This window comes from Nelumbo nucifera, chromosome 5 (assembly GCF_055504915.1).
Source record: "Nelumbo nucifera cultivar China Antique chromosome 5, China Antique-T2T, whole genome shotgun sequence".
Taxonomy (NCBI): domain Eukaryota; kingdom Viridiplantae; phylum Streptophyta; class Magnoliopsida; order Proteales; family Nelumbonaceae; genus Nelumbo; species Nelumbo nucifera.
In genome coordinates this window covers 21,151,062-21,177,721 of record NC_142653.1, presented here as the reverse complement: position 1 = coordinate 21,177,721, position 26,660 = coordinate 21,151,062, and the positions used below count along the sequence as shown (strand labels likewise).

General features: G+C 43.2%; 1 protein-coding gene and 1 long non-coding RNA gene across 3 annotated transcripts; one reads left to right on the top strand and one right to left on the bottom strand.

Annotated features, from left to right (window-relative positions):
* The first annotated feature begins 1,465 nt into the window (after nucleotides 1-1,465).
* Nucleotides 1,466-26,220, top strand: LOC104595707 (uncharacterized). 2 transcript variants are annotated; one of them, XR_734933.3, is made up of 3 exons: nucleotides 1,466-1,899; nucleotides 1,991-2,283; nucleotides 25,904-26,220. It is a non-coding gene; the product is annotated as an uncharacterized LOC104595707 (long non-coding RNA). The 2 variants fall into 2 exon arrangements; XR_734932.3 differs by having other exon boundaries at nucleotides 1,988-2,283.
* On the bottom strand, nucleotides 9,832-19,219 carry LOC148791279 (uncharacterized). Its single transcript, XM_088888966.1, has 2 exons — nucleotides 15,248-19,219; nucleotides 9,832-15,174 (listed from the first exon to the last, which is right to left on the bottom strand). Exons 1-2 carry the CDS (start codon nucleotides 15,641-15,643, stop codon nucleotides 14,644-14,646), a joined length of 927 nt encoding a protein of 308 aa, XP_088745092.1. The 5' UTR covers nucleotides 15,644-19,219; the 3' UTR covers nucleotides 9,832-14,643.
* Nucleotides 26,221-26,660: the final 440 nt, after the last annotated feature.

Below are 26,660 nucleotides of genomic sequence, written 5' to 3'. Positions count from 1 at the left end.
CAAAAGTTCAGGGGAGGAATTTGTTAAAATGAAACTATAAGAAAGCTTCTTATGATTGTCAAAAAATGTAGGGAGGTTTTTTGTTTTTTACCCTTCAATAAATGCTGTTACATAGGTGCCACTTCATCAATTTTGCTCTATTGCTCTTCTATACGCATAGAAGATGGCAAAAGTGGACTTTGTTTTTGTGCATGCTTACCGTTTGGGGATGTTATTTTTTAAGGGGATGTTTGGAAATGTGGCCGTTTTTTTATAGAAAACAGTGTCATGTCGGATTCACATAGGCGTTTCAACAAACGTCCATATACATGATTGTTTGGTTCAAGCGCCTTGTAAATCAGGACCCCATCGATGTTAGACTAATGTATCAGTTTTTTTCCAAATATCCATTCTACCCTTTTATAAATTATTTTATATACAAAATTATTGAAATAATTCCATTTAACTCAATAAAAATACATGTTTCAATAATTTTGTATGTAAAATTACCGAGATGATCATTAAATAAGATTTTTGTTGAGTTAAAATGGGATTATTTCAATAATTTTGTATGTAAAATAACTAATAAAAAGGGTAAAATGGGTATTTGGAAAAAAACTGATGCATCAACCTAACATTTTCCGTTTGGGATGATGATAGAAGGGAGGTTTTTGTTGAGTTTTTCAAAAGTTAAGGGGAGACATTTGTTAAAATGAAACCATAAGAGAGCTTTTTATGATTGTCAAAAATTTTAGGGAGGTTTTTGTATTTTACCCTTCAATAAATGATTTTTGCTCTATTGCTCTTATTTATGCATAGAAAATGGCAAAAATGGACTTTGTTTTTGTGCATTTCAACGTTTGAGGAAGTTATTTTTTAAGGGGATGTTTGGAAGCGAGGCCGTTTTTATGAAAAAAACGGTGCCATGTCAGATTCATATAGGCATTTCAATAAACGCCCATATACATGATTGTTTGGTTCAAGCGCCTTGTAAATCGGGACCCCACCGATGTTGAACCGTTGCATTTGGCGTTTCATGCATCGGTGAGCCGTTGCCCCCAACAGTTCACTGATATGACGAGTGCATGGCAGAAAATCACCTTGCCAATGTGCACATACATGAATTGGCCTACCAAACAACATAGTGTTGTTCAAAGGCAGAAACACTCCCATCAAGGCATTTTTTTTTTTTTTTTGGTGAAAAACTGGTCCAGCAAGCATGGGCATTTTTATTTGAAAATCGATCACAAAAAATGCCCACACTTCCAAACACCATCTAAAGGTTCTACAAAATGAACACCATCTAAAGGTTCTACAAAAGGTCTGGTGTTTTTTCACTATTATGCTGATATGGACTCTACGGGCACCTAATTGTTACCATTTTGCAAGCAAATAAAGTACAAATATTGAATGAAAAAAAAGTAAACGAACCAAACACATAGTTAAGAAATTATATTATAAACACGTTTATTGGATATATATTTCTTTTGGGTAAAGAAGTGTTTTTTATTTTTTGGAATTCGGAGTTTGCAAAATCCAAACGCCTCAGATTTGGGTGAATCATCGGGAATGGATTTCGAGGAATCGTTTCCTCTTACCAAACATCCCCAGTTCACTCGTTCCTAACAACTGCCACTGCAGAAATTTCGACTCACTCGATCTTGAAATCTAATTGTGCGATTCATACATTATCTTACTATTGGGCTCGTTCGATCTAGAATTCTAATTCGCAGTCTGATCGACTCGAGAATTCTGATAGGGAAATTGTTCCTTTTTTCCAGAAGGTCGGGGGAAAGCTCCGATCTGAGAAATGATCACTCGTTCTAAGCTCGTCGAGCAACTCAGAGATTATGACATTCGTTCACGGCAAAAGCGGAACGCCCTCTCAATATTCTCCCCCAAACACCAGATCACTACCAGGTACTTTCCTCCCATTTGGACTATATGTTTGTCTTTCACTGGGTCGGAAAGTTTGATTTTTTTTTTTTTAATTTGTTTTCCTGATCAGAAGTTGGTCTACTTGTGCCATGGATCAAATAGATTAATGTACACTGATAACATGTAGAAGTTCCGAGGTCGAACTCATATGCTCTATGAATCATACGCAACAAGATGGCTTATATAAATATTTAAAGATAGCTCCTGCCTCCTGGACTGGTAAAGAAGTATTATCCAATGATAATAGATCCCAGGTTCAATAAACGAGTTATTGCCTTCGAGTCACCTGGTAGCAATCCCAAGAATTTTGAAGGCGCTAACTAGTATCTTCGTCTTGCGTGGGTTAATGCACCTCTACCCTGATTTGTAAGTGATCCTAGCTTGCCCATAAAATAGTAAAATATGGAAGACTCATAGTGGCCATTATAATACAACGGCAAGGTGCAGTTTTATTTATTTATTTATTATTATTATTATTTTTTTTTTTGGGGGGGGGTACCTTTAAGTTGTCCAGAGAGAGTGAGAAGAGACAATTCTTGAATGCAGTAGAATTTCGTAACTAAAATTTGCATTTTAACTTTTATTGCTACCTTAATCATAGAATTATCTTTCTATATCTTTCCTTCAAAATTTTCTTGTGTATATTACCATAAATTATCTCCTACTGTGTTGCTTTACCCAATAATTACCACCGATCAGCCACCACAGTTTCAGTAGAACTGGAACCTTTCAGTTCCTCTGACCATTCCTTTCAGAGGGACCTCTAACCACAGCTCCAATCCCTGTCTTTGATTCTCTTGAAAATACCAAACACATAGCAAAAATACCAGCATTTTATTGGAGGTGATAGTATGCCAAACTGGCTTTGAGAAAACCTCCGTGGTTGTTGTTCACCTGTGCAATCTCATCCAACCTTTTCCTTTATGATAAAAGGTGAAAACATTATTCAGGAAGGAAAACAGTAAGAGTGACGAGGGAATCACCCTAAGATAAATACAACAAGTAAAACAAAAAGATGATCAGAAACAGAGATACAATGTATCACCTAGTAGTAAAGCCCTCATAAAAGATTAGATATCCCAACTGATTCCTGAAGTGATTGAAAGAGCATCTGTGAAATTCTCTCAGCACAAGACACCAGAAAATTAAAAGCCTCTCAGTCCGCGTGTGTGTGTGAGCGTGTTTCTATATGATTGTTTCTTCCCCCACAAACTCCAGAATATTGCAAAGGAAAGGAGATTTCAGAGAAAATTCCTTACACAGACCAAGATGAGAGGAGCATAAGTAGGTCTGAAGGGTCATCCATGATCTGCTAATAAGGCTATCCAACCTTATTTGAGCATTGGGCCTGAGCATCTGTGAAATTCTTTCAGCACAAGACACCGAAAAATTAAAAGCCTCTCAATCCATTCAATTAGAGCCTCCTTAGATGCGTGTATGTGTTTCTATATGATTATTTCTCCCCCCACAAACTCCAGAATAATGCAAAAGAAAGGTGATCTCAGAGAAAATTTCTTACATAGACCAAGATGAGAGGAGCATAAGTAGGTCTGCAGGGGCCACCCATGATCTGCTGAATAAGGCTATCCAACCTTAGTAGAGCATTGGGCCTAACTGAATAATTGATCACCTGTCTCTCAGAAGAGGTGGGACTAAGGAGCCGTTTGATAACAGCTGAAGTGACTGAACTGAAATTTATTGCTTTGTCTTTTAGTGAATATGATCTTAAGGAGGTTAAGGCTCCTTAATGGCTGAAGCTGAAATTGGGTAGGTTACTATACCGTTGAGTATTTTATTGTTTAATTATTTTATCCACGAAAAGACGAAACAACAAGTCATTCAGTTCAGCAACTTCAGCTGTTATCAAACAGCCCCTAAGAGGCCCCTATTAAATTTATTAGTAACTTGCTCTTTGTTTTGCACTCCTTTTCTATCAAATTGATGCATCACATCTAAGGCTGTTCAAGAACCACACTAGTGGGGAATGTTTAGAGTGGTTGTATGGTGAGATTAAGTGTTTTTTAGGGTGCTTGTTTATATAAAATTTATTGTTGGGTTCAATCTAGAGGAAATAAACGGTGGATTTTAAGGAATAAAATTGGAACAACAGGATATTGTTCTAAATTATTACTTAAAATACAACAAACTGGCAGTGTAAAAAGGCCATCAAAAGGGTATAGGTTAGGGATTAAGGAATTATTTGTGGGTGGTCACCTAGAATTTCTTAGGACTATGTTCTGAGAAACAAACAGTTTTTCTTTTTTTTTTCTTTTTTTTTTTTTTTTTTTTAATCAGCACATAGGCTTGAAGGGATTGCACTTCTAGCTATGGAATTAGGGGTGTTCACTGTCCGGTTCGGTGTAGTTTGCAGATGATCTCAGACCAAACCAGTATAATACGGTCTGAGAAATTCCCCGACCAAATCAAGCCAGACCAAACTATTTTATTGTGGTTTGGTGCGGTTTCTAATACAGTTTGGGCCATTCTATGATTCTATTGGGCTTAACCCAATTAGAAAGCCCAAATAACACCCCTGCCCTCCCCAAGTCTTTTTTTTTTTAATTTTTTATGTGCATGTATTTTCGTACCAGTATTATAAAATAAGAGTTTATTATTATATTACATATTAATACATATAAATTATATTATATTTAGATATATTATATATAATATAATATTATACATTTAGATTACATATTTATATCATATGTTAGGTTTACGGTTTGGTTGGTTTATAAAATATAGTAAACCAAACTGCAAATTTGGTTTAGTTCAGTTACGGTTTGGACTGTACAATGTATGTCCCTATGTGGAATTGTCCAATAAGCAATAATTGCTTTACTTTTATTCAACCATTTTTATTAGAATCAATGAAAAAGAATAGAAAAAAGAGAGCATTTGGTATACAACTATACATATACACATACAAATGAATAAACCTACTCTAAAGTCCTAATCTATATATGGACCCGGTGCTTGTTTAACTTCCCTCAAATAAGTTCAAATATCCCAACTCCTGTAGCCAAAACTAACTTAAACCACCCAAACAAATAAAACTAAATCAGAGAAACCAAATGAAAGGAAAATATTTACAACGAAAAAAAGTTACTCTGCCTGTGGATTTGGTAGAGATTGAAGCTAGACTTTTTTTGGGAAAAGGGTAAATTTTATTTAAGAACTAGCAAGAGCATGATACAACAAGCTCCTGGCTAGGCAAAACAAATTACAACAAGATTACAACTCCTAGAGGCTTCTAGATCTCATTAAGGCCATCAGATAATTAAAAACCTATACATGTTTCAACTTTCTCTGAGTTTTCATACTTCAATCCAACTTTATTTTTTATCAGTAAAAAAGATTTCATTATAAATTTAGAAAGATTACAGAAATGAGTAGCCTCGGCTACCCCACTAGAATTTAGAGTTTGCCAACTATCAACTTTTAATTATCCAGCCTTACAACTGAGCCCAGAAACAATGTTCCCTGTTAACCCCTGTTTTGCTAGCTGATCTGCAAAGCCATTTGCTGCTCTTGGAGTCCACTGTATTAACAACTGCATGTCCTTGGAAAAGCATTTAAACTTCTTAATTTCATTTCTATAGAGCCAGGGAGTCTTTTCATTTTGCTTTAACCAGCTTATGACCACTTTGGAATTGCTTTCCACAATCAGTTTTCTCACTCCCAACTCCATAGCTTTTTGTATCCCAAAAACCACTGCCTTTAGTTTAGCTGTAGTGGAGTCTCCCTTTCCAATAGGGCCTGAGAACAACCCCACCACAGCCCCTTTGTCATTTCTTATCACCTCTCCAATTCCAGATATTCCTGGGTTGCCAAAACTACTTCCATCAAAGTTTAATTTGAGGAAGCCAGAATCAGGGGGATCCCACTCTCTTAAGACCTTTTTAGTTGATGAAGAGGAAGCTACTGTCCTCCAATTTCTGAAGATATCATCAACAGTAAAATCTGAGAACAATCCCACAGATTTTACCCACGAAATCACCTTTATCATGATCCCTTCTATCAGCATTTCCTTGCATCTTTTGTTTTCTTCAAAGATTCTCAGATTTCTTTCCTTCCATATCACCCAAAGCACTGCTGCCAGAGTGCATCTCCATAGCATTCTACCTCTTCTTTTTGTTCATCTGAAAGTGGAGGAGTCAAATAGCCTTTCCAAACTCATTGGGATATCTCACCTGCATCCAAAGAGAGAGAAAAACCAGTCCCAAATACAGCTAGCAACAGGAGAGGAGACAAAAATAGGAAAAGCAGTTTCGCCACTTGACTCACACAAACAACACCAATTAGGAGAAAGGCACCAGTCAGGCCTCTTCCTCTGCATCAGATCATAGGTGTTAATTGCACCATGGTAGACCTCCCACAAAAAAGCACCTCACTTTCAGGGAATGGGGCGACACCAAACTTCTTGGACTGGAAACAATACCCCAGGTTGAGCAGAAGTAGACAAGGTTTTGAAGAAGGAAGCACAACTGAAGGCTCCAGAGGGGTGATGGGTCCAAAGCCTAGTATCTTGTTTGGGGATATCAATAAACACCCCATCTAGCAGCTGAAGGAGAGAGGACACCAAGCCCATCTCAGAATCTCTCACATTTCTACAAAGCCCCAAATTCCAAGCAAAACCAGACTAGGAGGGAGAAGGGGTTAAGAAATCAGCAACTGGTCTGTTCTTAAGAGAGGAAAGGGCATATTGAGGGGAACAGTGTCTTCAAAGGAGAGTTGCCCACCCACACATCTTCCCAAAAGTTAATTTTGTTACCTGAATTGAGGTCAAACCTGACATGACTGAGCAGCAGTGGAAGGAGTTTGTGAATTGCTTTCCATGGTGATGTGGTAGAAGCTCTACAAGATATTCCACTTCAATCCAACTACTACTGGGACTAGACCCAAGAACAATCAAATAACTCATCTCTTCTGATCAAATCTAACCTAAACTATCCAAAAAGATAAAGCAGCAGTAGAGAAAAACCATGTGACTTGGGCCAAATAGCAGTTTCATGGTTATTCATAAAAAAAATAGCAATTTCATGGTTATTCATAAAAAAATAGCAATTTCATGGTTAAGATGTGCTATCTTTTTTTTTTTTTTGATTGGTGGGAGAATGCACCTAGGCCATGGATTTGGGGTCTAAAAATACCCAAAAATTGTTCATCTTTATGCCAATTATCATCATCTAAGCCTTGTCCAAATCTATATGGAGTCAGCTACATGAATCCTGTTTCACCATTCCATTCTTCCTCATGCCAATGGTGTTGTTAAATAAGATCCTCACCATTGACCATTACTAGGGGTGAGAGTGTGGTACATATAAAATGCATATTCTTTTTGCCATGTCTGCAAGGAATTGGTCTCTCATTTACTAGTTACTACTCAATTGCACATTCTTTTGTAAGATATGGTGTCATTTTACAAACTTCTTTGGAAGTGTATGGTCCATCCTTGCTGATATGAGGTATCTTATTTGGTTATGGTTGTCAATTCCTCCTCCCTGCAAAGAGAAGGAGCATACTAAGGAATAATCAAACCAAATAGTTGAATCACTGAACCAATGAGCTTTACAGGTCCATGTTTCTTTACAGTTTCATGGGCTCAATGACTGAACCACCAGTTAAACTGGTCAACCCATGAATCAATCAGCTTTCTAGTTTTATGTCCTATCTGTTTCTAACAACATTGATCTATCTTCTTTTCCATTTATTGGAGTTTATAGGAGTTTAAATGAAAGAATATTTAAAAATAAGTGCAACTTGGTGGAAGAATTTGTAGAAAACATGGGAAGAGATCTTTTCAGGTCTTTTTATTTTATTGGGATTTGATGATCCATCTCTGACATAATTTTGTAGTGATTGGCAAACTATTATCTTTCAATCAAGAGATGATGTATTGGCTGTCGACACATATTGGAAAGTAATATTTCTATTAGTAAAATATGCAAACAATGTATATGAGATGATGTATAGAAAGTACGAAGTATACTAATGAAGTCCCTTCCTTGATCAGAAAAATTAGTGAAAGTTAGAGCTGTTGTTCTACTAAGACTTGTCCCACTTCCCTCCTAGTTAAATCATTGGCAACCAAAATTTGATTCCTAGAAATCCATTTAACTAAAGTAGGAAGGGAATTTGCTAATCTCCATGAAAAAGTGCTAATCTTCATGAAAAAGAGACTTCTCATAGAGCCCATCTTATAGCATTTGCTGAATCTTTGCAAACTAAAAGTGAAGTAGGACACATTCTCTTGGCAATTCTTATCCCAGCTAGCAATGTCATATCCTCAGCTTTAACAACATCTTCATCCCTATTGGACCACTAAAAAACCAAATATAGTTGCCTTTTAGGTCCAAGAACCCCTCCTACCCCAGCTTGCCATAGGTTATCTTGCGAACTAGATGTGCAGTACCTATTTGTTTCTACTTCATGATACATCAATGCAAAATTATTACTTTATCAAAGGAAAAATAGCATCTTCAGCTACTTTTAGTTTCAACTTAGCGTATGCTTAAGCAATACCTGTAACTTATCTATAAGGTGGCAGTATTGCTTCTCATCGAAAAGAAAAACAAGAAAATAAGAAAAGAAAGAATAGTCCAAAATTGATTTGTTTGTTATGGCCATCTCCTTGTGCTTTCTACTGATTAGTTACCACCTTGCAGTATGCTGGAGGCACTTGTGAACAAGTTGAAAGATTGGAAAGTGGTACCTTAAGACGAGCTGCAGAGTTAGGGTTATTAATTACATTTATGTTGGATAGATGTGCAGACTGAAAAGAAAGGGAGAGACAAGTAGAAAATGTTTAAGTGGAAAGTTAGTTTTATTGACTAATTCAATCTATGGATGGCAACAGGTTGGGTTTGGTCTAGGTTGCGAACATACCAACTCTGACCCATAGAGCTGAACCCCAAAACAACACCTGGTTCACCCTATGAAAAAGTGAGGTGCTAACTAATTTGAGAAAGAAAGCAGAGAGGGGAGATTCCTTAGCTCCTTCATGAATCAATATGGATAATATATCCATTGTGGCTATGAAAGCTGTACCTGTGAAACAAGGGGCATCTAACATAAATTGCAGATCAATTGCAAATTGAATGAGGTAAAATGGTAAAACCTTTAAACTTGAGGGGGGTGGGGAGGAGAGAGAGCAATTGCAAAGTAGGCAATAGAGTGTAGATGGAAAATATTCTTATTTTTGAAACAAGATGAAAATAAATAGTGATTGGTAAGTGAAGCTAATTGATATAGGCTGCATTTGGCATTCCTTATTTTAAGGACTTATCTCCTTTTTGCAGATAAAAACTGAGTGTTCATAGGGGCATTTTAATAGCAAAAAGGAGATAAGTTCTTAAAATAAGGAATGCCAAGTGCAGCCATAGTCCCTAAATGGTGTCTGAACCATAGGCAAACCAAAAGGCTAGATGTGAACTAAGCATATCTCATCATGGGATGATTGGTTAAGGAGCTTGGAATGCTTGATATTCTAAGGTTGTATAGTGGTGTGTTTTTTCTATCTTCTTGATTATATTCCAATAGGTGGGGGTGGATTTGAGCCAAGCTGAGTCGAATATTTGGCTATTTGAGCTCGACTCGCCAGAAAATGTTAGGCTTGAGCTCGATTTGAGCTAGAGACTTGAGCTTGAATTCGGCGTGACTCAAAAGCTCGTACATTCCAACTCATCTTGAGCTCAAGCTCGATTGTGAGCCAAGCTTCCTATAAAAAATAAAAATTATACATATAAAATATTTTTTATTTTACATACAAAAACTAAGAATTATAAAAATTATTTATTGACGTACATTAAAAAATAAAAATATTATATACATAATATTTATTATTATAGTATAAAATATTATTTTTATTTGACATACAAAAAATAAGAATCATAAAAAATATTTATTATTATACATAAAAAGTAAAAATATTATATATAAAAAATATTATTTACATATATAAAAATTATTTATTAGGCTCGATTAGGATCGCGAACCTTACGAATCGAACTTCGTTGGGCTTGAGCTCGGCTCAAAGCTCAGTTTAAACTAAGCTGAATCTAACTTTTCACGAGCCAAGCTCAAATATCTCGTGAAAATCTCGATTCGTTTCTGATGAAGGGAAATTTGGCCCGACCTCGCGATCGCCCGACACGTGGCAAAGGCAAGCAGCTCGGGGCAGTAGAGCACCCAAAGCGAACATCGGAAGCAAGTCCAAACTCATTACCGAGCCCGAACTCCAGACCGCTGTACTTAGTCAGAGCTCCTTGTTAAGAGCGAGCTCCCTGTTAAGGGTCCGAGCTCCCTAAGTAAGAACCCAAGCTCCCTAAGTCCGAGCTCGGTACTAGGAGCCCGAGCTCCCTAAGAACCCGAGCTCCCTACTAGGAGCCCGAGCTCCCTGTTAAAAGCGAGCTCCCTGTTAAGGGTCCGAGCTCCCTAAGTAAGAACCCGAGCTCCCTAAAATCCGAGCTCCCTACTAGGAGCCCGAGCTCCCTGTTAAGAGCGAGCTCCCTACCGAGAACCCGAGCTCCCTGCAAGGAGCACGAACTATACTGGGCCCCAAGCCTCACAAAGCTGATCCGAGCTGGCCCATGGCAGCTCGGAACACTCCAAACCGAACTCAAGGCACCTCGCTCGCCACTCCAACATTTCACTTCCAAAGCACCAGGCCAGCCAAACGTACCCGACACCAAGGACGTCCGTATCCAAGGGCGACGCACCTGACTGATTTGGGATCTGACGCCTGACAGCCGCATTTCAAACGGCTTCTTGCCACCGCCACCTGCAACCGTCGTCACTAGCCGCAGAGACGGCTCCAACAAAAGGAGCAGTGGCGGTTCTGTCCGGCCAGAGGAAATGACACCCGAACTGGCAGGAGTTCAGAAGTAATCATGTCCGACCTAACGGAGGCCTGGAAGTGAGTGCGCGAGGTGGTTATAAAAGGCTTCTACCCCCGAGGAACGAGGTATGCTAACTTTCGCGCTATCTGGTTATTCTTGCCTTTGAAGGATTCTAACTTGAGCTTCGGAGCCCTTACGCCGGGTTCTCCCCGGAGCTTCTCTTCTCCTTCCGTTTCAGGTCCCTGTTACTCAGTTCAGAGGCAAGATCATCGACAGCTAAGACAGGCCAGATCGCGCATCATCAATTGGCGCCGTCTGTGGGAAACGCTTCAAAAAGCCTCCCTCCAAAACTTTCATACCCTTTCCTTCTTCTCTGAAAAACTCATTACTCATGGCCTCATCCAGCAACGCCGGACGCGGCACAGAGACAAACACCACCGAGGAACAGCTCCAAGTTCCCGTGGTGTGTGTTGGGCAATTCACCATCCCCCTCACGGTGGATGGAATCCCCAATCTGACTACGCCACAAGCAGTGGCACCTGTAAGCCTACCTTCCGCAAACATCCCCTTCCCTCTTCCCATCGAGACTACCTTCACTGAACCAACCGCCGTCCCCCTGGCAGCTAGCCAAAATCGGTTGGACGACTTAATGCAATGCATGCGGGCAATGCAAGCCCAGATGTAGCAGTTCCAGCAACACCAGCTTCACCAGCACCAAGTGTTGCACAACCTCTCCCAATACCACTATCAACAGCAGTTCCTCCAACTGACACCGAACCAACCACTACTTCCACCTCGCCACCCTGCCCCGAAGCCAGTAAAGGCCTCTCCGCAGGATGGGCGCCTCCACCAAGGAAAGGCCTCCAGGCCCCAGAACCCCCCAAACAGCCAGGCCTCGTCCCCAGGCCGGAGAGAAAGAAAAGTCATCCCCGCCTCACGGCTCGCAGGCAGATCAGGAACCTCGCCCGCGAGGTCAGCACCTCGGGTCTCCAAACCGGAGTCCCCACTGGTGGGAAACCGATTCGGTGCACTGGTAGCAGCGGACTACCAGCACTCCGAGCCCATCGAGCTCGGCAACACGGAGGCCAGCAGCGCCAGTACAAGGCCCACTCAGCAGCGAAGGCGCCGTCGAAGTCGACGAACTGCCACCCGCGTCCTATCCGAGCTCAGAGGCAAAGGCGAGATGAGCTCGGACGAGGTAGGAGTCGCCCCAATTCTCTCAGTTCCCTCCCCCCTCGCCTCAGAACTCCTGGCAGTCCCCTTGCCCAGGGATTTCAAGCTCCCGCCCCTGGACAAGTATGACGGCTCCTTCGACCCCAACGACCACGTGGACGCTTTCCAGTCCCAAATGCACCTCGCCAGAGCCAGCGAATCATGCATGTGCGTGGCCTTCACCACCACCCTCAAGGGGGTAGCCCGCACTTGGTACAGGAACCTGGCCCCCGGATCGATAAAGTGTTGGGCTCAGTTCGTGCAGGTCTTCACTGCACACTTTGTCACCAGCAAACGGTGCCCCAGAGCAGAGGAAAGCATCTTCGGAGTAGTCCAAAGGGAAGGAGAACCCATACGGGGCTACATCAAACGATTCAATGAGGCATGCTTACAGATACCTCGGTTAGACCCTGCGGTGCAGCTCGCCGCAGCAAAAAGAGGGGTGACGCACAAGGAATTCAAATGGCACATGGTAGCTAACCAGCCCGCGACCGTGGCCGAGTTCCTCAAGCTCGCGGACAAGTTCACGAGGACGGAGGAGGAAATCAACCAAAGAACCGAGGGCGGAAACGAGAAAAGAAAGAGGGACGGCGAGCCCTCTAGCTCGGCTGACCGGAAAAACCCGGCCCGGGACCCAAAACCGAACCAGTCGTTCCGAGCTCCCCTGCCAACTCGGACGGATTACACGCCACTGAACACGAGGCGGACTGAGATCCTAATGACGATCAAGGACGCCCCCTTCGTGAAATGGCCACCTCGCCTAAAGGGAAATCCGAACGAAAGAAACAAGAATTTGTATTGTAGTTTCCATAGGGACCACGGTCACAGTACCGAGCAATGTAATAACCTCCGAGACGAGATAGAGGGGCTCATCCGTCGCGGATACTTAAGAAACTTTGTACAACACAACAATAATAGCAATAAAGCAGATCAGCCGGGCGAACACTTAAAAGACGCCCCAGAGACTAGCAAAGCACATGGTTATCTGCAATGATTCCCAGCTCGTGGTCAACCAAGTTACAGGCGAGTACGAAGCACGCGAACTCACTATGATTGCGTACTTAGCAAAAGTAAAGGAAGCTCTGCTCAACTTCCGATCACACTTCATCAAGCAGATCCCAAGGTCAGAGAACGCTGAGGCCGACGCCCTGTCCCGACTGGCTAGCACGAGCCACAACGCCAGGAGAACCGTGTACGTAGAGGACTTGCCTCGGCCCAGCATTCTCGGTGGGGCAGAAGAGGTCGCTCCCGTCACCGAAGTAGAGCCGAGCTGGATCGACCCACTCACAAGCTTCCTGTTAGACGGAACCCTCCCCGCGGACCGCAACACAGCCAAGAGGGTGCAGCGCCAGGCAGCCAAATACGTCATGATAGACGAACGGTTGTACTGACGATCCTACACGCTCCCCTATCTGCGATGCTTGCGCCCAGCCGAAGCCGAGCTGGTACTCCGCGACATCCATGAAGGCTTGTGCGGCGGACACCTGGGGGGCAGAGCCCTCGCCCAAAAGGCACTTCGACAAGGATACTACTGGCCAACGATGAAGACAGAGGCAATTGAGCTCGTCAGAAAATGCGGCAAGTGTCAGAAGCATGCCAGCATCCACCATCAGCCCGCTGCCGACCTCAAATACCTCACCAGTCCATGGCCCTTCGCCCAATGGGGCATTGACCTCCTGGGGCCATTCCCACCAGCGACAGGCGGAAGAAAATTCCTAGTGGTGGCAGTAGATTATTTCACAAAGTGGATAGAAGCCGAACCCCTGGCAACAGTTACAGCCCGAAACATACAAAACTTCTTTTGGAAGAACATCGTATGTCGCTTCGGGCTACCTCGGGTACTGATCTCCGACAATAGCAAACAGTTCGAAGATATCAAGTTCCAAGAATGGTGCCGAAGTATGGGAATTAGTCAGAACTTCACATCGGTCGCACACCCGCAGGCAAATGGCCAAACAGAAGTAATGAACAGAGCCATCCTCCGCGGACTGAAAGCGCGATTGGACCGAGCCAAAGGTTTGTGGACAGACGAACTACCGAGTGTTTTATGGGCACACCGAACCACGGAAAAAACCGCCACAGGTGAGACCCCCTTTAACCTCACCTACGGCACCGAAGCAGTGATCCCGGCGGAAATCGAAGTGCCTACGTTGCGACTAGAAGCGTACGACGAACGGACAAACGAGGGCGAGTTACGCACCAACCTCGACCTACTGGACGAAGTGAGAGACCTCGCGCACATCCGAACTGCGGCTTACCAACAAAAGGTAGCTCGGTACTACAACGCACGAGTAAAGAAGAGGAACTTCCGCGTCAGCGACCTGGTTCTCCGTAAGGTCATGGTGCCCGAACCCGGCGTAGGGAAACTTGGACCAAACTGGGAAGGACCCTACAGAATAATGAAAACACTTGGTGGGGGAGCATACGAGCTCGGAACCCTAGAAGGGAAACAAGTACCTCGAGCATGGAACGTTGTCAACTTGAGAAGGTACTATCTATAGGCCACCAAGGCAAGTACGCCGAAGTCATTTCATAAAACGAACTGAAGGACCAAAATGGTCAGTTCGGCAAAAAATATAGCTCGAAGACACCAGTACATGAACAAAAAAGACATTTCATTTCAAAATAGATGTGTACATTCAAAAAAAAAATATATATATATATACATTTCATTTCACAAGCCAGGGGCCACTTCATCATTATCAGAAGCCTCTTCGACAACGCCCGAAGGACCTGCCTCCCCCTCGGAGTCCGGTTCGGCATCCGCAGCATTAGCCATCTCCGGAGTGATGCGCGAAGTGGATATGGCGCTGGTATCGAGGTCGGGGTACGTATTCCGGATCATCCACCGACTTAGCTTGAAACCCCTCCTGTAGGAGTCTACCATCAGGTCATCGAAATCCGGCGAAGCAATGTAATCGCTGACAGCCTTCTTCTTCGCGTCTTCGATGCCTTGAGAGAAGATCTGAGTCCTCTCCCTGATATCCTCCTGAAGATACTCGACCTGGTGCTCCAGGTCCAGCTTCATTTCCGCCATACGCTGCACCACCACTCCCATAGCCTCGGCATCCCTATGAGACCTCGCCTGCCTAGACCGCGCACGGCGAGCAGCAGCATCAGCAGCACGAGCATTCTCCTCGGCAGCTCGCGCCTGCCTCGAGCATTTCTCCACTTGGTTCGCCAAGGCATGAATGGAGGAGTTCACCTATCAAAGGAAAACGGGATCAGAGAAACGAATAAAAGAATAAAAGCCGAGCTCTAAAGAAAGGATCACTTACCACCATGGCATGAGTAACGGCACGGCAGGCCACTTGGTGCAGAGGGAGCTCGGTCCACGCCGCAACTTCCTCGGGAAACATCGCCTCCTTACTCCGTTGAAGAGCATGAACAGGCGACAGCATGCTCCTGAAATCCCCCGGGGCCTCCGAGCCCGACGGCCCAGCTCGCATATGAGCGGACTCGGAATAGGCGGGAGCCCCCGTGTGTGTGGTTTCGGCATAAGGAGGCCCCGCCGGCTCTTGCGTAGGAGGAACCATCTTGGGCTCCTCTGCCGGATAATCCGGCACCTCGGGCTCCGCAGCTCGGGATGGCTCGGCGCGAGCTCGCTTAGCCACCCGCTTTCTCCTCTTCATACCCTCGAACAAGTGCCCACCTCGGGTCCCTCGAGAATCCATTGTACCTGCGAAAAGGAGTTCGGCGTCAGTAAGACACGTAAAAGAAGAGCAAGACAGGATCACTAGGGAAAGAACCTACCCGAACTCAAGCCCACAACAATAAGCTTGGCCTCCGTCAGATACCATTGGCAATCCAGCCCAAGCCGCGCCCATTGCCGGAGGCCCTTCGCCGTCTCCTCATCAAGTGTAATGCCGGAATCAGGAGCGGCCACCCCCCAGCCGGTCTGAAACGGCCACTCCATCGCACTTCGCACCCCGAAATAGTCCCGCTTCCACGCCGGGACCTTATTGGGGAGTCCGTGTAAGAGCTTGAAGCCCGGGCGAGGGGACAGGTAGTATGCCCGCCTACGCCCAGGAAGGGGACCCACTTGCTTTTTCAGCATTAAGATAGAAGAAAAAATCTCCAGATCCAAAGGGAAGTTCTCGTCGCAAAATAAAGAGATCGTTCCCACTAAGTTCCTAATAGAGTTCGGGTGAAGCTGGCCAACCGTCACACCGAAGTGGTTTAGGACCTCGACAAGAAGAGGGTGGAAGGGCAGTCGCAGCCCCGCGGCGAGCTGTTCTCGGAAAATCACCATCTCATCAGGACCGTGTTCCCAAGGAAAGCTGCCCGTAGGGATAAAGTAACCGTACTCATTGGGCAAGTTGTAGTAGTCTACGAGGGTTTGAAGTTCCTCAAGCGTCATAGTCGAAGGGCCGAACTGATCTACAACCCGGCCACGACGGGAGGTGGATGCCGACCTACCCGAAGCACCTCGGGTGGTAGGCCCGACCCCTTCCTCAGGACCTACTTCGGGCTCACTTGAACTACCGTGGGACGCAAACTGGTTCGTAGAACCCACATCAGACCCGCTTGAACAGTCTGAACCCTCCAAACCAGACATCGTGAAACGGAATGGGATTCCAAAAATACTCACCCGGGAAGAAGACTGAAGCAGACCGCGAGAACTCGAACAAGCAAGAAAACCTGGGACGCGAGCTGAAAAGCCTGGACGCGAGCTGAAACTTAAGGCGCGAGCTCAAGATGTACAACAGTAGCAAGGACGCCCCCCCCCCCCGCGCACTATTTATATCCACAGCGTACGGAAAGCGACGGCCCAGATCGAAGCCAATCCAACGACCCACAGCCGCGCTAAGCCGCACGTCTTCCAAGACCAATCAGCGCACGTCTTTCCGAAACTGACGGAACGTCGCACACGTCTTGTCAAAGGATAGGTGTCGGCACGCATCTTCCCGAAACTAACGGGGTAACGGCGCACGTCTCCTCGCAATAAAAGCGTCTGCAGCGCGACTCCCGAACAACTGCTGTCACGACTCCCAAACGCGCGCCCCTTTTTTTTTGAAAATCAAATTAGAGCAAGCGCGCTCAGCACGGACCAAATCCCTCCTGCTACCTTGCAAACCCCTCGCGCCAAGACGGGACCGTTGTCGCAGGGAGTGGGGGGCAATTGATGAAGGGAAATTTGGCCCGACCTCGCGATCGCCCGACACGTGGCAAAGGCAAGCAGCTCGGGGCAGTAGAGCACCCAAAGCGAACATCGGAAGCAAGTCCAAACTCACTACCGAGCCCGAACTCCAGACCGCTGTACTTAGTCAGAGCTCCTTGTTAAGAGCGAGCTCCCTGTTAAGGGTCCGAGCTCCCTAAGTCCGAGCTCGGTACTAGGAGCCCGAGCTCCCTAAGAACCCGAGCTCCCTACTAGGAGCCCGAGCTCCCTGTTAAGGGTCCGAGCTCCCTAAGTAAGAACCCGAGCTCCCTAAAATCCGAGCTCCCTACTAGGAGCCCGAGCTCCCTGTTAAGAGCGAGCTCCCTACCGAGAACCCGAGCTCCCTGCAAGGAGCACGAACTATACTGGGCCCCAAGCCTCACAAAGCTGATCCGAGCTGGCCCATGGCAGCTCGGAACACTCCAAACCGAACTCAAGGCACCTCGCTCGCCACTCCAACACTTCACTTCCAAAGCACCAGGCCAGCCAAACGTATCCGACACCAAGGACGTCCGTATCCAAGGGCGATGCACCTGACTGATTTGGGATCTGACGTCTGACAGCCGCATTTCAAACGGCTTCCTGCCACCGCCACCTGCAACCGTCGTCACTAGCCGCAGAGACGGCTCCAACAAAAGGAGCAGTGGCGGTTCTGTCCGGCCAGAGGAAATGACACCCGAAATGGCAGGAGTTCAGAAGTAATCATGCCTGACCTGACGGAGGCCTGGAAGTGAGTGCGCGAGGTGGTTATAAAAGGCTTCTACCCCCCAGGAACGAGGTGGTTATTCTTGCCTCTGAAGGATTCTAACTTGAGCTTCGGAGCCCTTACGCCGGGTTCTCCCCGGAGCTTCTCTTCTCCTTCCGTTTCAGGTCCCTGTTACTCAGTTCAGAGGCAAGATCATCGACAGCTAAGACCGGCCAGATCGCGCATCATCAGTTTCCATCCCTACCAATAGGTGTTTAGTATTCCTCTCTTTTTTTATGGAGTTGCAGTAGAGGGAGATCTTTCAGTAGAAAGCTTGCTGAATTAAGAAATATGAAATAAAAGGAGTTTCTTGAAGAAAGAAGGAAGAGATAAGGAGAAGAAGAGAAGGAGAGAAGTTGAAAAGAAAGGAGAGCAATAATCTGGCCGCCCCCTTCACTTATTATTTATACTAAAAATAATAGAGCAATCCAAAGACAACTATGCCCTTATAGGGTGGCAAGACATAAAACAGCATATATAAGACACAAAAACATAATAAAATTGGACTCACATAACTACTGTGGTCCCCACCTCCTATCTAACAACTAACATAAAACATCCACTCATAAAAAAAAATCATAAAACTGATCAATCTTCAACACTCCCCCTCAAGTTAAGAGTAAATGTCACACATTCCCAACTTGCGTAGATCATGTTCAAGCTTGTTCTTTGCCACCCCTTTAGTGAGAACATCAACCAGCTACAACTCTGAAGAGACATAAGGCAAACAAACTTCTCTGGTTATTACCCTTTTTCTTATAAAGTGTCTATCAACTTCAATGTGTTTTGTCCTATCATGCTGAATTGGATTGTAGGCAATATTGATTGCAGCCTGATTGTCACAGTATAACATCATAGGTTCCTCTGTTTTCACCCCAATCTCACTCAAGAGAGATCTAACCCAAAGAAGTTTTGAGACACCATGAGCCATGGATCTATACTTAGTCTTTGCACTTGACCTTGCCACAACCGCTTGCTTCTTACTCTTCAAGGAGATCAAGTTTCCACTTACAAAGGTACACACTCCTGATGTAGACCTCTTGTTATCTAAGCATCCTGCCCAGTCTGCATCCGTATAGGACTCTAGCTTCAAATTCTCATGATTTGAGAAAAGAATGCCTCCGCTAGGGTGCTTCTTCAGATATGCAAGTATCCTCTCAATAGCATCCCAGTGCTAAACCCGAGGTGCATGCATGTACTGACTTACAACTAGGGGTGGCAATTCAGTGGCTTGATTATTAAACGAGCCGAACTCGAGCCTACTAGAGCTCGGCTTGTGAGGCTCGCCAGCCGGCTCGAATATATATATATATATAATAAAAATATTATAATTATTAATTATTATAATTCTTAAATTTTTAAATATAGAATAAAAAACTTTTTATATATAATTTTTATTTTTATAAAATATTTCTATAAAATATAAAATGAGCCGAGTCGAGCCGAACTCGAGCTCAAGGTTCTAGCTCGAACCTTATAGAATAGTCTCGAGCCAAGTTCGAGCCTGGTACTATTCAGCTTGGCTCAGCTCGAATCCACCCTTACTCACAACACTGACAACATAAGAAATATCCGGCCGTGTCATACACAAATACAGCAGTCGGCCCACCATTCTTTGATATCTTCCTGCATCCTTTACCAACTCACCATCCACACCATTAATTCTGTGATTTGGATCAATAGGAGTGTCTGCTGGTTTGGTCCCCAGCTTCCCAGTCTCCCGCAATAGGTCAAGTACATACTTCCTCTGCGAAATGAAGATCCCATGCTTGGGTCTTGCAACTTCAATCCCCAAGAAGTATTTGAGCTCACCAAGATCTTTGATCTCAAATTCTCGCTACAATGATTTTTTGAGATCATCAATCTCCTCCAAATCATTTCCTGTCACCACTATATCATCCACATACACAATCAGAATTGACACCAGAGCATCTCTCCTCTTCACAAAGAGAGTGTGATCAGACTGTGTCTGTGTGTATCCAAAACGGATGAATGCCCCTCTGGACCTGTCAGACCAAGCCCTAGGTGATTGTTTCAGTCCATAGATAGATTTTCTGAGTCTGCACTCCTTTCCCTTACCAACATTCTCATAAAAGCCTGTTGGAATGTCCATATATATTTCCTCCTATAAATCACCATTGAGGAAGGCATTTTTGACATCAAGCTGGAACAAAGGCCATGAATAGGTGGCTGCTAGAGATAAAAGGATATGAACTGAACTCATCTTAGCTACTGGTGCAAAGGTTTCTAGATAATCAACACCATAGGTCTGAGTATACCCTTTTGCTACCAACCTTGCCTTGTATCTCTCTATCTTGTCATCAACCCTATACTTCACTATGAATACCCATCTACATCTGACTGTCTCCTTGTCTGGGGGGAGATCAATTATTTCCCAAGTTTGGTTTTTAACCAAAGCATCCATCTCATCTTGTATGGCTGTTTTCCACTCAAGTTTGGAGAAAGCCTCAGTAACATTCCTGGGTATAAACACAGAATCCAGGGAAGAAAGAAAAGCACGGTAGGAGGGTGATAAGGCACTGTAGGAAAGATGGTGTGAAATGCAATGGGTTGTACACTTTCTCTTCCCCTTATGAAGTGCAATGGGAAGATCAAGGTCAGTGGGATCAACTGCAACAATGGTGTTAGGGACAGGAACATTATCATCCGAAAATATAACAGGCTCAGGCTCAAGAGAAATACCTAGAACTGTATCTGCCGAATCTGGAGTTTCAGAAGGACTAATAGAAAGTGGTGTGGGTTGAGGATGTGTGGAGTCAACCATCATCTGCCGGCGCTGGTATTTCTTGAGGTTGCCCGTAGTGGCTCAGGTAATGAAACTGTAGGCTGAACTGATGAAGGTGCTGGTTGAACTAATGAAGGCACCAAAGAAATAGGAAGAGGAACAGATTGTGAGTTCTCCTCCCCAAAACTCTCCCCTTGAGGAGAACCACTCGAGAAGAAGAAGGTGGATTAAAAGAAGGTAACATCCATTGTGACAAATCTACTCCTCGACACTGGGTCATAATAGCAATACCCCTTTTGGTTCTGAGCATACAAAAAAAAAAAACACATTTCTTGGCCTTAGGATCCAATTTCTTGCGATGAGGGCCAAGAATGTGAACAAAGGAATCACATCCAAAAACCCTTAGAGATATATGAAATATCTCCCAATCTGGAAAAAACAGACTAAATGGCACCTTAAACTCCAAAGTTCGTGAAGGAACACGGTTAATCAAATGCACGGTAGTAAGAACTGCTTTTCCCCAGAACTGCACAGGAACTGAAGCACACACCATAAGACTCCTTGCTACCTCCACAATGTGTCTGTTTTTTCTCTCAGCAACTCTATTTTGTTGTGGTGTATATGCACAACTATTCTGATGAATTACCCCATGTTCTAGGAGATACGTGGTCAGGTCCTTCTCAAAGTACTCTCTGGCATTATCTGATCTAAAAACCTTAGTTCTCACTCCAAATTGTGTGAGAACCATCTGGTGGAACTATCGTATCAAGTTAGGAACTTCATCACATGATCTCATCAAATATATCCAAGAATGTCGTGTATAATCATTTACAAACAAAAGAAAGTAAAGGAATCTACCCATGGAAGGGATATGATATGGTCCCCATACATCAGTGTGAACATTATTAAAAGCAAAAGTACTTCTTTTATTACTTGGTTTAAAAGACTGTCTACAATGCTTTCCTAACTAACAACTCTCACACTTCAAAGTAGATAATTGAACAGACTCAAAACAACTTTGGGAAAAGACATTTCAAAGAACTAAAAGAAAGGTGTCCCAAGCGATCGTGCCAGAGCATAATCTGGTTCACTGACTTTGGCCCACTACTACTACTGCTGCTAACATGATGGCCCTGATGTCTCGGAATCTCATCCAAAAAGTAGACTCCATTCACCTCACGACCACTCCCAATCATCTTCTTTGACTCTAGATCCTGTAAAACACAATTATCAAGAAGAAATGTCACAAAACAATTCAAATTCTTTGTCAAAGAGCTAACAGATAGTAGGTTGGCATGAAGTCTAGGGACATGTAAAACAGAAGGCAGAGTTATATCATTGGTCACTCTAACTGTCCCTTTCCCAGCAATGGGAATATGCGAACCATCTGCTATAGAGACTCTGTCTCTACCAGAACACAACTAATAGGAACTGAAAAGGGTATGGGCAATTAGTCATGTGCTCAGATGCTTCTGAGTCTATAATCTAGGGAGGTCCCTCCTTACCTGAAGTGGATGCAAGATTTGCAGTTGCATATGAACTACCTGTATGTGCAAAGGAAGAGGTGTAGCTGGCTCCTGCATTCTGTTGTCCATTTGGAAGGCTAGTGCTAGGTGAATCTTTCTTACTCATAAGCTGTCCAAACCTCTCCAATTCTGTCCTCACTGCTGCTACTGCAATGGATTCCCAATCAGTTTGGGAAAGAGGGACCGAAGAGTCTCCTGTAGTGGCTACATTTGCATTTTCCTTCTTGTTCCTTATCCTGCCAGGCATAAGATTTGGATGAAGCTTCCAGCAAGTGTCCCTAGTATGCTTAGGCTCTTGCAATAATCACACACCAAGTCCTTCTTATCTTCCCTTCTAGTCTCACTACTCCCCCCGTCTCCATTCGGCTTAGGTTTTGTTGTACCAACCATAGCCGACTAGTTAATCCCAGGCTGTTTCAGCATTACATTCCTCCTACTCTCCTCTCCAGAGACAAAGGCATAGGCTTGAGAGAGTGTCACACCCTCCCTAAAAAGAATATGCTGCGTAGCAATGTCGAATTCAGGGTTCAGCCCTGCCAAGAACTCAAAAACCCTATTCCTCTCTACCAGTCTATGATAGGTTGTTGCATCATTTACACTTTCCCATACCACAGTTTCTAAGTGATCTATTTCCTGCCACAGGGTTTTCAGCATGGGGAAATACACAGCAAGAGGTTTTTCTTCCTGTTTCATACTTATCACCCGATTCCTTAACTGATAGGCTCTGGCTTCATTTTGTTTCTGAGAGTAGGTTTCAGTCACTCCATCCCAAATCTCCTTAGCAATATTAGCCCATAGGAATTTTTTTGCAATATAAGATTACATAGAACTATATAGCCAGGACATTACCATGTAATTCTCTTGCACCCATCGGGAAGAGTCTGTATCCGGTTTCTTCTCCTCCCCAATGAGATACCCTAATTTTCCACGGGCACTAATAGCCACCTTAGCTGATTGTGCCCACTCCAAATAATTTGTACCATCAAGTTTTATTGTAGTAATGATCCCAGACCTAAAAATATCACTACTACCTCCAACACCCAGTCCCACAGTACCGATAGATTTCATCTTGGTATTCCAACTCTCCATCTTACTTCAAACAGTTCAACAGTAAGAAAAAATAGATTGGAAACCTTCCAAAAGCAATTTAATATCACACAAACAGAAACAAACCTTTCTGGAAGAAGAAAACCCTAGTTGGAGAGAACTCTCTCTCCTCCCCATGCCTCCCAACAGAGAGAAGAGTGAATCGATCACTCCAGGAGGCTCAGAAAAATCCAGAAACCAAACCGCACTCTTCAGGAAATCAAAAGAAAGCTAACAATACCTAGCCGCCCAAGATCAGATAAAAAACAAAGAGTCCAACTTTTCTGGGACTCTTCCCCGTACTCCAATTCTTCTTGATTTTGATGCTGAACAGTAGATCACCTTCCTGACGACTAGATCCCACAAAAAAATCCAAGAACTGGGCAATCTACAGTAGATCGATCAGCCCTTTATTACTTCATGCAGTTGGTTGATCTAGGGCTGCATGAGAATGCTTCTAGAAACCCTAGCCACCGCTCTGATACCAAGTAGAAAGCTTGCTGAATTAAAAATATGAAATAAAAGGAGTTTCTTGAAGAAAAAAGGAAGAGAGAAGGAGAAGAAGAGAAGTTGAAAAGAAAGGAGAGCAATAATCTGGCCGCTCCCTTCACTTATTATTTATACTAAATATAATAGAGCAGTGCAAAGACAACTATGCCCTTATAGGGCGGCAAGACATAAAACAGCATATATAAGACACAAAAACATAATAAAATTTGGACTCACATAACTACTGTGGTCCCCACCTCCTATCTAACAACTAACATAAAACATCTAATCATAAAAAACATCATAAAACTGATTAATCTTCAACATTTTCAATGTAATAATTGATGTTGAAACTCAGAAATGCTCAATCAATGGTGTTGGAGTCGTGGAGGGAAGGGATCATACAGGCCTGACCTGAACATGACAAGAACTGCATTTTCCTGAACCAAATCCATCCTACCTATTGTGGCATCTGTCAGACCAATTGAATTTGTGTGGATTGCCCATTTAACCTGTTCAGTTGCCATCTCTAATTTTGCCTCATAGGCATGGCAGGATGAATGAAGAGGAGATTTCGGATTAGCTGAATTTGATAGCTGTTTTATGGCTGTTGAACCAATCATTTTGTTCCACACCAGCCAGTAAATGCAAGTGAGAGATTGAATGGTTATGGGCCACATGCAATTTATGGCTTCAGTGGAACAAAATGATTGGTTCCACAGCCAGTAAAACAGATATGAAATTCAGCTACTCCATTCTCTGAAGAGGATTCTCTTTTGGGAAAATTACCAGTTTCAGTCTCCAGAAGGAGCTAATAGTAGTAAAGGGTTTTGGGGTTCAGATCTATGGGTTGGATTGTTAAAAAGTGATGTTTTGGTAGGAATCCATATTTAAATCAAGGAATGAGGATGTGAGACTTTTCTGTCTATACACCTGCTTTGGTCTACTCATCCTGAGAAAATTTGTGTGATTTTCTTTACTTGTTTATGCTAATTCATATGCATATCATCTCTTCCTAAAATTAGCAATCTGGTAGGTGCAAGGTCAGGAAGCTATTGTATCTTACCTCTTCTGTTCTATTGTTTAACTGCGCTTTTCAGGGGTAAATGGCATATAGGCTCTGTAAAAGATACGGGAAGCTCCAGCTCCAAGGAGTTTGGGACTTTATAAGGCAGATAATTAATAGGACATCTTTCAAATATGGTTTATTCTGTATTATGCAGTGAAATGCCCAGTAACTCAGTTTTCTTATGGTTTCTTATTGGGATATACGAGAGAGTACACAAAATTGTCTTCATTGGCTTACAGGATTTGGTTGGTTTTTATTGAAATGCCCAGTAACTCAGTTGTCTCTAAGTAGTCCAATTCCTTTTCTTTGTTCCCTTTGATTGATAAATACACTATTTTTTTTTTTTTTTTTTGATAACTTGGGAGAAAAACACATGTTCCTATTGATTGATAGAGGAACTTCCATTGGAATTGTGCACTTGTTCGTTTTTGGTTTAGACCTTTTTAGCAATCTGAGTCATCTGAGGATTGGTGGATCAGTCAAGCACTCTGAGTTGGTAACTAAGTTTTGTTGGAGTAACAGACTACTTCCTGACTTCGTTCTCATGGTTCAGTGGTTCTTTTCTAGTTGAAGAGAGGATTTGGTAATTTGGCTAAAGTTAATACATAAAAGAAAGTATAGTACTTATTTTTTGTCAGATAAAGAATGAGTCCTATCATTTTCTTGAGGCAAAGTTGAGGCACAAAAACTTCCAGCGAGTGTTCTAAGTTCTATCCAGTAATTATAGCTTTCTATCTGTTCTTATGTGCCTTTGTGGTGCTTGCTTCTATAATCACCAAGCTGTTTGTTGTGCTTGAACAATAAAGTGTCATTTGAAATAGTGGTTGTGGTTAAATTCTAAAAGCCACCTAAGTATCTGAAATTATGTTCCTCTAAGACAAAGTCAATTGAAATTAAAATCTATTTACATCATCACTCAATGTATCAAGTTCCTTGTCACTGTACTCTCTTTCTTGCTATATCTTCTTGTCACCTTTAAGCAACATTAGTTCAGCACAGCTTTTCAGTACCTTATATATTCTAACCTTGGTGGTTGTTTATGTATATCTTTTCAGTTCAAGAAGTGCTTTTAATCGTTGTTCATTGGTGTGAGAATTTGTGTTGTTTTCATGCAGGGCTGATGAAATTGTGGCTGCCTTCTTTGCCATGCTGTTTTTTGTGCTTCTAATATCATCCTATTTGACACTTTACTTCAGACACTTCAATCTTGGGGTTTTTATTATATTTCTTTGTATTCTTCTTCCCTTATCTCTGAAGGTTTCTAGACATAGAAGTTCACTTAGAACGAAAAAGGAGAGAAGGATGTTATTACCACTTTCTATGTGACAATTCCTACAAGTTCATGTTTTGCTGCTTCCTTCTATTCTTGTTGATTGTATCAGAGCACCTAGAAGGTTGGAAACTAGTATTAGCCTATTAGGGGCTGGCTCTTTGCTAACAGCTAAAGTAGCTGAACCAAATGACTTGTTGTTTTGTCCTTAATTGATAAAATAGTTAAATAGTAAAATGTTAACCCAACTTCAGCTTCATCCATTAATGAGCTCATGACCCTCTTAATAACTTATTCTCCAATAGACAAAGCAACAAGTCATTCAGTTCAGGCACTTTAGATTAGTCAGCCATTAGAATCACAGCCTTCCTCTGGGAGTAGTGGTATGATTTCTTTCTCTCTTATCAATCTGTTTTCATGGTGGAGATTTGAAAGCTGCATGAATCTGCCAGAAGGCCGCTTCTCATATTACGCCATACTAATGGGTTGAGAACAGCACACTGAAATGTGCCCCCTTAAGTTTACCACATGCATTTTCCTCCAAACTGGACCAAATCAATGCCATGGTCTAAACATATAATGGATCAAAGAGGATGAGTTCC

Bases quoted from the DNA above. Each gene is read 5' to 3' on its own strand.
- LOC148791279 (XM_088888966.1), bottom strand. From the start codon at position 15,643: ATGGATTCTCGAGGGACCCGAGGTGGGCACTTGTTCGAGGGTATGAAG. The intron at 15,175-15,247 runs GTAAGTGATCCT...TTCCTTTGATAG, and splicing joins CCGTTACTCATGCCATGGTG to GTGAACTCCTCCATTCATGC.